General features: G+C 45.6%; 1 protein-coding gene across 2 annotated transcripts; it reads left to right on the top strand.

The window, feature by feature from the left end:
* Positions 1-6,847: 6,847 nt before the first annotated feature.
* Positions 6,848-8,638, top strand: SPRR1A (small proline rich protein 1A). Of its 2 annotated transcripts, none has more exons than XM_040461097.1 (2): positions 6,848-6,973; positions 8,046-8,638. In XM_040461097.1, the coding sequence occupies exon 2, from the start codon at positions 8,065-8,067 to the stop codon at positions 8,332-8,334; it is 270 nt and encodes an 89-aa protein (XP_040317031.1). In that variant the 5' UTR covers positions 6,848-6,973; positions 8,046-8,064; the 3' UTR covers positions 8,335-8,638. The 2 variants fall into 2 exon arrangements, with proteins under 2 accessions (XP_040317031.1, XP_040317032.1); XM_040461098.1 differs by lacking the exon at positions 6,848-6,973 and adding an exon at positions 7,647-7,670.
* Positions 8,639-10,996: the final 2,358 nt, after the last annotated feature.

Below are 10,996 nucleotides of genomic sequence, written 5' to 3'. Positions count from 1 at the left end.
GCTAAGTGATGTTCCCGGGGAACGAGCTTGGTGGGGACGCTCTTACTGTTAAGAGTGTATGCTGCCTCTATAGGGGCTCACTGCAAAACAGCTTAGCACTATTTCCACAAGAGTATGACAATACTCTTTCGGTTAGCAAAAAATGGAGACTAATGTAAGTCTTTGGTTTAAAAAAAGGTATAATGTGAACTTTTCAAAAATGGGGGATACCTGTAAAGTTCTGCCTCCCCCTCTCCACCTGCCTACACCAGCAAAACATCTCCATACCATGTGCATGATGTTGTCCAGGCAGGTGACACAGGACAATCTACTGGCTCCAAGCCATTGGCTCCAGGACATGCCTGGCCAAGACAACCAGAGCCTGTCTTTTGATGATTCTTTGCAGGGAGGGCTGGATTCAAGGGTGTGTGGAAGTATTTAGCCTTCCTTGGAGGAGACATCATTGCTTCCCAAGGCTCCCAATGTCCTCAGGTTAAATACTTACATCCACCAGCATCTAGTTGCATCAACACCAATATGTGTCCAGCACCCACCTCACCTCCTTTCCACAGGGAGGAGTTCAGGGCACTGGGGCTGTCTGAGTTCAGGGAATAGGAGTTTAGCCATTCTGTTAGAGCAGTGATTTTCAACCATGATGGTAGCTGAGGACTTGTTAAAAATTAACTGGTTAGAACTAAAGTGTAACCCAGGGGTGCCTGGGTGGCTCAGTCGGTTAAGCATCCAACTTTAGCTCAGGTCATGATCTCATGGTTTGTGAGTTCAGGCCCGCATTGGACTCTGTGCTGACAGCTCGGGGCCTGGAGCCTGCTTCTGATTCTGTGTCTCCCTCCCCTCGGTTCTCCCCTGCTCACACTCTGTCTCTCTCAAAAATAAATAAAGATTTAAAAAATTAAAAAAAAAAGAAGTGTAACCCAGATAGGGATATTTTTTAAAAGATACCAGATGATGTCCATTGCAATCAAGAAAGAAAAGCCATTGGGTTTAGAACCTAATGTTTACTTATTTTATCATAAGAACCGCCTGATAAACACTTTAGAAATACAGACTCCCAGGCCTCCCCTAGCTATTTCTATGTCATTAGGATAAAGAAGTTGTAGCTGTACTTTATTTTAACAAGCATCCCAAGTGATTCTTACGCTTAGGACAGTTGGGGAAACACGCTTCACCAGTGGGTATTGGGTCCCAGAAGCTCACAGAAGGCTGCCTATTCTTCCACCAGACTTCATTAAGGCTGGAACTTCATGCTTGACATTTGGTTGTTATTCAGCAAATATGTGTTAAATAAATGATTAATTGACTATTTCACAAATCAAGAACATTATACAATGTTCTGAGTCACTGAAGATGAGTTTCCAATAACTCCAATAACCCTAAGGAGAAAAAAGTCATGTGATATCCAGTATCCATTACTATGCTCTAGTCACTATAGTAGTTGCTTTGCGTATGTAATCTCATTTAATAATAGCCCTGGAAGCAAATATTATCATTCCTAACTTATAGATAAGATCAACTGAGATTGCTACGCCTCAGTGCTGGATTTGTATCTTGTCCCTGCCACTTATTCGCCATGTAAACTTGTGCAGGTGAGGGGCTCCTGTGTGGGTCGGTTAAGTGTCTGACTTCAGCTCAGGTCATGATCTCATGGTCTATGAGTTCGAGCCCTGCATCGGGCTCTGTGCTCTCAGTTCAGAGCCTGGAGCTTGCTTCAGATTCCATCTCCCTCTCTTTCTGCCCCTGCCCCGCTCACTCTCAGTCTCTATCAAAAAATGAATAAATGGTAAAAAAATATATATATTAAACTTGTGCAGGTAACTATTCTTTGTGCTTTGGCTTCTATATCTATAGAATGGGTTAAATGACCTGTTTGGAGCAATACTGTCGTGAGGATTAGTGTCAAGTGCCCAAAACAAAATTTTGTAGGTGCCAATCAAATGGCAGATATTATTATTAAGAAATCTTCTGAATATCATCCACGCACAACTAGTAAGGAGCAGGGTAGGAACTTGAACCTAGAACTTTATGTTTCCAAACTTGTAATCTGTAGGTATAATTTTTTTTTTTTTTATGTATACTTTGCACACTGAGGGTACCTGCTTTCACAAATGGATAGGGGACAATGCAGACACAGCTGAAGAAACAAAAGAAGGGAGAGGCAACTACAAACAGTGGTCACTTCCAATGGGGTTTTGCACTGTGTGTGGAAAATGTTTAGCCATGAGGCTGTCACTCTGCCCTTCGACAACCCAAGGGGCAATGAGTGGTGGGTGGGCAGCACACCTAAGACATTCGTCTGAACCACCTGAGATTTCATTTTAAAACGCGATACCCTCAACAAGAAAATATCTGTGTCTTTGATCATCCATACCCAGAGAAACTCTATCTTAAATAGACAATAGAGAGGAATTGATCAGTTTAGCTGTGGGAGAATATCAGGACCCAGCCAGTGTTTGTCCTGAGCATAGCCCTCCAGCTAGTGTTGAGAAACAATATGGCAGTGTTGTTAAGGGACTGTATCCTGGAACCTCCTACCTTTTGACTTCTGGGAGTGTTCCTTAATGTTTTTCTGCCAACTTTCCTTACCTAGGGCATGCCTAGGTCATTGCAAGATCTCCAACCTTTTTATCCACCCCCTGCACCCCAGCTCATATAATGTCTGAATTGGGCAATCTGACAAAATGTCTACCTAAAAGTTTAGTGGAAAAAAACAGCAGAGATAAAGCAATTGGAAAGCCCAAGCATTGTGCTCCATGGGTAAGAGGTGCCTGGAGCCTGGGTCCTCACACACACATAGAGACACACATGCACACACACATGCATGCACAGAGCAGAAAAAGGAAACACACACTCCACAGGAGGAAGTTTCATCTGATTTCTAGTGGAAGAAGAGGAATTAGCAGGAATTAGTATGCACATTTTTAGTTCATTCATCCTAAGAATGTTTGAAGCATCATTTAATTTAATCTTTACAACACTCTTGTGAAATACACCTTAATGTCCCCATTTTAAAGATGGCAACATCAAAGGGCAGAAAGTTTAGGTAACATGCTTAAGCTCATAACTGCTACGAAGGGGTAACAAGGCCTTGGAACATCTGGGCCAGTACTAAGCCTGGATCCTTACTTTTCTATCTGCCTCAAGGAAGAGACTCCAGAATTAACTTTTTTATCTTTCCCTTGAGGGACTGAGAGTGGAAGAGAGGGAGGCTGGGAGAGGGGGTTGTGCTCTGTTTTCAGAGCAACAGTGAGGTAGAGAGACAATCAGGCATCCCAGGTTCTGGTCTGATTCTGCTACTAAACCAGCTGCGAGGCCTGGAATGGGTCCCCTCCCTCCCCATTCATCTCTTCCCCTCTCCTGGACCAGGACTAGGACCAGGGTGGAGGCTCTCCAGGGCTAGGACTCCTGTCCCTCTGTACTTGGCATCATCCCTGCAAACTTCATGTCTTCTACCTGCTAGACCAAGGTGTTTAAGAGGTTTCTAAATGCCTGGGACATGGTGTCTCTTCCTCTGTTTCCTTCTTTTTTTCCAAATGGAGGACTCCGTAGGCTATGGAGACTTCTTTAAAACCATCATGGCCTGAAATGGTGTCCCTAGCTCTTCAAGGTGACAGGGGGAAGGTTTCTTACTACCGCTTTTTTCCAGATGTTAGTGTGTCTTAAATATGGCACCCATGGTAAAATGACTAGAATTGGAATTCTGCATGACATTCTCTGCATGCTCTGGGTCTTGGGGAAGCACAGGAGAAGGGAGTGACATAAGCAGAAAAAGGCCTGATCACTGACAAGGCTCAGCACTACCACCTTCCCTGCTCTGCAAATGCATGATGAAACTGAGGCATGCTCAGAGCCAAAGGACCTTCTGGCAGCTGGTCCAGATGGGAGCCAGGTTTTGATGTGTGAACAGTAGCAGCCTTCGGTGTCCTCAGGATGGTGTCCTGTGAAATAATGGGAGATGTACTTCTCATTGGAAGCCACTGTTATCCCCCTTTAATTATGTGGGACATTTGTGGGGCCAGATTCACCCGCTAACCCCACACCGGTAGTAAAACGGAGCTTCTCTGAAAGGGAGAACAGACTCAACACCAACTGCTGAGTGAGCCTCAGATAGGCAAACAGGAAGAATACTGTTGGGGGTCACAGGAAGTTCCAGAGGCCAGAGCCAGGGCAGTGTTGGATGGAGTGAAGGGAACACAAGCCAAGGTAGGTAGGAGAGTCCAGCCAGGGCAGGGTATTGGGTGACAGCAAAATTCCTTGGCATCCAGGGCCAAGGCCCAGGGAGGGTACATGGTATTCCAGCTGCAGAGCTCTATTCAGATCCTCCAGAGCCTGGGACAAGCTGGGTGACCCTACAGGACTGAGGAGTAGGAAACAGAACCCTCTGGCTAAGGATACTACCAGGTAGAGCAGAAGGTTCTGCCTGGAGCTCCTCCTGTTAGGGGCTCCCTAGAGTGGGTTTGGGTGAAGGGAGGGACCTAGTCCAAGCCTGGAAGAGAGTGAGAGTCAGATGAGAGGCTTGGAGCTCAGCTGTGGTCATGGTGCCAGCACCAGCTCAGAGGGAGGTGAGGAGCTGACAATGAGCAGCTACCTGAGGAAGGCAGTGGCAGTGCTGTCTGTCCTTTGCTGAGCCCTTCCTCCTCCCAGCTCACCCCCCAAAGACAAGGAACTTCCCAGTAGTCTCTGGGCCTTTCTTCATAAATAATGCTATTTGTTAGTCAGTCTTTCTATAATCGCCAGCTTGCTGAGCAGCTACTACATAACAGGCACCTTGTGAGGAGGGAGGTGCACTAATGGCCATGAAGAGACAGTGAGAGGCTGACCCAGGACTCAAGTTCACCCAGCTGGAACCAGCAGATGCTCCACAAACATTTAGGTGTCTGGGGGCAGGGAAGGGGAATGAGGAAGAGGAGCTGTCCACACACCTGGGTTCTAAGGGTGATTTGGATTTTCCAAAGGCCACGCCTAGTAACAGATGTGTTTTGAGGACAGAGCTGAGCCAGTGATTTCAGTTTCATGTTATGTTGATCACAGGAAGTTGCTGGTGTATAGACCTTGGGAATCCCTGTTCTTATGTTCCCAGAAAAGAGAAGCCCTGTGGCAAGGAGACTCGAGGATCTGACTATCATGGAGGGAAGGCATACCTTCCTCAGGAGCTCAGAAGCTACTCACGTACTGCCAACCTCAGTCTCATTACTAGTTAGGGTACTTGGATTCTGTCACTATGCCCTCCTGGTGTCTTCTCCAAAGTGAAAGCAATTCTGGGTCAAAACAGGCATTTTAGCTTTTCCCTTCCTCTTTCAGACCCTGGTCCACTGAGTGATATGTTGAAGGGGTCCCTTACTTCCACCTATGCTAATTCACACCCCTTATATTTTCAGCAGAGATAGAAATACTACTGTTAATCCCAGGGGCACTTCAAACATTAAGCAGCCTTATTTCTACCTAAGAGTATTCATTTTAGCAAATATTAAAGATTTACCCCAAAAGGCAAGGCTCTTTTTTCTTATTACGTTGCCTGTCACATAAAGCTCTCCCAGGACTGAGTGGATCCAGCTGCAAGCCAGGAAATCTGAGTTCTCCTTCCCACCTGTACTCATTTTCCTGCTTGGGTTTAATTTCCTGTATAGGCATTAGGAGTAGGGAGGGGCTCAAACAAAGAAGAACATAGGATTTCAATGTAGAATTAATTTTCTCATGGGGCTTGTTATTTGACTTTGGGAGAGTTATTTAACCTCTTGTAACCTCAAATCCCCCAAACATCACTTAAAGAGTATAGACTGAAGCTCTCTGAGATCCATTAAATTAGTGGCTCTGAAGTAGGATGTGTTTCTGGTGCTAGGAATTTCCCAGTCTGTTGAGAGGAAGTGGCCTTCACACTTGGATAGTTCCCAGAATGAGACATGCTTGGCATATACTAGCATCTCCATTAATATTTGTTAAATAATTGTGGAAACAAATATCACCATGGGAGAGCTGTTGTTTGAAGCAGGCACAGCTTTGATGCTGGGAGAGCCCCCAGGTGATACAGAGCCATGAGAAGGAAAGCATTGCAGCCAGCAAGACCTCCAGGTGTCAAAGCTGGGACTGAAAGTGGCAAAGAAGGAGTGGGAATGGGCTCTTAGGAGCTAAGGTAGTTAGAAGAGGCTTCCAGGTTTTTGGTGGGCAGTGGGTGGTTTGCAGCTAGGTTAGAAAGGAAGGGCCAGGGCCAGAAGGCTGGGTGGAGTGGAGGGAAAAGGTTATCCAAGAAGAGGAATTAGCCCTTGAAAATCTCTGAAGTAGGAGAGGGGTGAAGGTGTGGTTGGTGAAGGCAAAGCAGGTTCACCCAGATTAGCAACCAGTCAGGAAGGGGTGGGGTTGGGGGTAATAATTAAGTAATCTGAATGTGGGTGATTCAATGGGGTTAGGGGAAAGATGGGAAAACGTTCTGGACCCCAGACAAGAAGTCTGTCCTAAGTCAGTCGATGACCTCTAGAATCTACCTTTACAAGACAGACAATTGGTGCCCACCTCAGCTCCTCCGCACCCCTCTCCCACTTTTTCATGTGCCCAAATGTATTCTGTCCCACAGAATAGAAGAGACAGCAAGAAGGTAGCAAGGCCACAAAAAGGACTCAGATCTTCCTCCAGGGTTAACTCATGAAACCCTCTAGGAAGTCTGTGGCTCCCCCTCCCCCCACACAAACCCTGTGCCTGGGTCTAAGGGAGAGGGTGGCACTGGGAATCAGGCACCAGTGACATCATTGTCACATAGCCAGTGCCAAAAAAATATCAAGTGGGTGGTTTTCATCACAAAAGCTGAGCCAATTGGTAATTGAGGGGAGTAGGGTGAATCATGTTTGACAGGTAAGGAATGAAAACACAGGGGGCCTGGGGTGATTCTGTTTCCTTGAGGCAGGGCACATTATCCTATAAAAGGCCAGCTGGCCGCTGACTTCACATCAGACCAGAGCAACCAGACAACCTGTTTGCTGCGTACCAGGTGAGTCTCTGTTTGGGACCAATTTGAAATTCATGTTTATTTTTTTATTATTGGAAACTGGACAAAGGCAAATATGTTTAAGAGAGCTGATGGGGGTATTAATTAGAGAGAGTACTGGGGTATCTGTATTTTAGAGTAAGGCATAGTTTGGGTGTGAAAGGAATTTAGGGGCAGGTAAGTCTTCTACTTCAATGGATAACTATGGGACTGGGGGCCAGGGAAGGGACAGGTCTGTGTAAGTACCCATAGTAAGTTAACACCAGGATGTGACTAGAACTCAGACCCAGGTACTCTCAGCAACACCACTATTTTCTCTGTTTATGACTCGTAAAAATGTTAATTCATGAGATGGACCTCTACTGTGTGTTTGCTATATTTCAGGCACCATGCCTGTTACACTTTGTGTAAATCAGGCTGTTATGCAACTTACTCAGCAAGCTCACAGCCTAGCAAGGAAGATAGTGCATGCATGTACAAAGATGAAATGCAAAGCAGATAGTGATTGGTAGGGGAACAGAGGGACAGGGAAGGGCTTTGGCAGTTTGGGAGAGCCTATTCAAGATCTCCTGGTGATGGCACATGAGGGCTACAATGGAGGTGTATTTGGACGAACAGAGATGGGAAGAACATTTCAGAGCAGACTATATAAGCAAAGGCAAAGCGAGGTCACAGGAGCTAAGACCCACAGAGGCATTGTGTAAGTCACAGGTGTGCTACATGTTTGTAGGGGTGGGTAGACTGCAGTTGTTTCTACAATGTCACTTTCAAAAAGACTTCATTGTGGTCCTGGGCACTTGTCAATGAGGGATTCGACATGTCTGGGGAAGAAATGTTGCTGGGGAATGAACCCACTGAAATGGAGCAGAACAAATTGTCTTTTAGCTCCTTCTCTTGAAATGGCCCAGAAATTATCAAAGCATACTTTACTTTCAAGTGTTCGGGGAGACAGCCAGGGGAAATGAAGGCTGTTTGATTTAAAGGAGATTGAAAAGAAACCTATTTGACATTGAACATGGTTTCTAACCTAGTTAATCCCTGTTTAAATCATCTGACCTGTCTGTTCTGTCTGTAGGGTCAGCCTCCTGTGAAACATGAGTTCTCATCAGCAGAAGCAGCCTTGCACCCCTCCCCCTCAGCCTCAGCAGCAGCAGGTGAAACAGCCCTGCCAGCCACCACCCCAGGAATCATGTGTCCCCAAAACCAATGAGCCATGCCACCCCAAGGCTCCAGAGCCCTGCCACCCCAAGGCTCCAGAGCCTTGCCATCCCAAAGCACCAGAATCCTGCCACCCCAAGGTTCCTGAGCCATGTCCCTCAACAGTCACTCCAGCACCAGCTCAGCAGAAGACCAAGCAGAAGTAATGGGGTCTACAGCCAAGCAAGCCCTTGGGGAGCTGACCACCGGATGCTGAATCCCCTCTCACATTCTGCTTCTATGCCTTCCTTACAATTAGCATGCTGCCACTCTGAGTCATAACCCTCCCTCTTTGCACCCTCTACAAAGATTTCCCTCACACTGCTCTGGAGGGCTCCGAGCCTCTAAATGACGCTGAGAGTCTCACTGGCTGAGCTACTTTTCTAACTTCTCAGGGCTCATCTAAAGAGAGGTTTGGGGGATCAAGTGGATCTTTCCTGCCCTGCCCCCATTAAATCACTTTTAACTCCACAGTTGGCTGTGGGTGTCATTTGCTGACTCCACTTTCTTAATTGTTTTTTCAACATAAAGCAGCAAAGGGTCTGGCACAGGCACTGAGTGTGTGTGTGTGTGTGTGTGTGTGTGTGCACATGTGTGTGTGTGTGTCAGGTCGTTCGTGGGCTGGCAATGGGTCAAGACCACCCAGAGTCTGTTACTTTGGACACCTTTACCTAGAGCAGGGCTTCTTCTGCACCTGAGTCCCACCTGAATGTAGATGGTGCCTGTTTCAAGCTGTCTGTGACTTAGTCCTGGTTCCCAAGTTGCCCTTTTTCTGTTTGGTTTATTCCTTTATTGTTCTTCTTCTTTGAAAGAAGTAGTGCTTCTATGGATTTCATCATGATTCTTTATACATCCTCCCTTGCTTGATGCCCCAATACATGGAGCCAAGCCCTGAAACACTCCTCCAGACCCACACACAGATGAATTCCTACACACACTGACTCCCCCCCAAATCACACACACACACACACACACACACACACACACGCTGACTTGATCACTGAGACCTCTATGCTGTAACAGGATGGAGAGTAGAATCCACAGTGGCTGCCTAGGAGAAGCCTAAGAGGGTAATATCCACCCCTTTCCCATGTAAATATACACTCATGCAAATACTCACTGATACCAGAGCACACATGCACCTTCCTCTGCTCACAGGTACATGCTCTCTCTCCCCCTGCCCTCCCCACTCCATATCCACATATATTCTCTATGAAGAGAATAAAAGCAAATGCACTGAAGAAGAAAATGGAAGTTTAGTCAGGCTTCAGAAGGAAGACTGGTTAATGCAGATAAGACAAAACCTCAGCCTGAAAATGAGGGAGAGCAGGTCACCATGGGCAAATATTAGGGTGAAAAGATACCTGAAAGCCACCAGCGAGCCTATTCAGCTTCCAGATTAACAAACTGATGTCCTTCCCCAGAAAGGGGAAGATAATTCATCAAGACCACCCAGAAGTCATGTTTTGAATCATACCTAGAGCCCAGCTCTTCAGATTCCGACCCTTTGCTCTCTTCCTGAAGCCGTGTCTTCTTGACTTTGCTGGTGACAAGCAAAACATCTAGGGACTGAGAGACCAGCAGAATTTCTAGACGGGCTGCAGTGGTCACTGGGGAATGAACCCCATTTTTAAAATAACATCAAGCAGGTATGAAGCAGACAACAGATGTCAGATGACAGGTGTGTTGCTTATCACCTGCCTCACACCTGCATGATGCAAAAGCGCTCCAGATATGTTTGAAAAGAACTCCAGAGAAATTTGGAGACTGTAAGGCAAAAATTATCCAGCAAAGCTTTGCAAGTTGGCAAGTAATCATCAGATTGGGAGGAGACAATGATGTCACCTGAGTCTGCAAGATTTGTGCATGTTCAGGGGATTTAAAATTGCTGCTTGTTGGCATGATAATGTCTTTGACTCTCCACCAAGCTGCTTCTCCTCCTGTCTTTTTTCTACTGTGTGCTCAACACTCCCACCCCAGACATGCCACATTTCTGCAAAACCAGGTGTCCACCAAGTAGTAGGAGCTTATATGATGTCTGCTGGGATGTTGAGTAGTCTGTACCTTCTTCAGAAGATGCTGTTGATTTGAGGGTAATTCTGAACTTCTCTCTGTAAATGTTCAGAGCCTCTGTCATTCAAACTGCCAGGGGAAAAGGGCCTCCAGTCTGTCCCATCCTGTTAGGACTTTCACAGGGCTTATGTGTTACCCCAGCGGCTCCACTGCTCACTCCACTTCTCAATGACAGGGCTGCCTGACCCTAAAAATGGCCCTTCCTCATAATTGCCACTCTTTTAAAATTTTATTCTTAATCTGTAGTAGAGAATTGGGTGAGTTGGAATTCTTGATATTCACGAATTTTTTTTTCAAGAAAAAACATGACAGAAATCAGGGTATGATATCTTGCAAAAATATGTGCATGGTTTTCTAAAAACCCTTAGTTTCATGGTACATAACAATGCTAATTTATTCTGAATACAATTTAGAATTTGAACCCTGGAGTTATTTGATGAATTCAACCAATATTTGCTATTTCGGAAAAAAGTTTTTTTCTTTGACTTATGACATAAGAATGGAAGATCTTTATAATATAGAACAAATTTCTAAAAAGGAAAAAAATGCTAAATAGGAAGGCAGCTACTCATTATAATCATAGATTTAGGTGATTAAAGAATACCCTCACAGATTAGACGTGGAATTTCCAGCTCATTATATGAGCATTGGTTTCTCTCACCTTCGCTAATACCTTAACTTGCTTCCTTTGAACTTCCCTGAGTTCAAAGAAAAGCAGATGCTGTGCAGACTTATCCCAACCATGTGTCCTTCTCA

Source organism: Herpailurus yagouaroundi, unplaced genomic scaffold (genome assembly GCF_014898765.1).
Source record: "Herpailurus yagouaroundi ecotype Mexico unplaced genomic scaffold, PumYag 254, whole genome shotgun sequence".
In the NCBI taxonomy this organism is placed as follows: Eukaryota; Metazoa; Chordata; class Mammalia; order Carnivora; family Felidae; genus Herpailurus; species Herpailurus yagouaroundi.
The sequence above is the reverse complement of the archived record's forward strand: the minus strand, read 5'-3'. Positions and strand labels throughout refer to the sequence as shown.

Coding starts and splice junctions, on each gene's coding strand:
- SPRR1A (XM_040461097.1), top strand. CDS start 8,065: ATGAGTTCTCATCAGCAGAAGCAGCCTTGCACCCCTCCCCCTCAGCCT.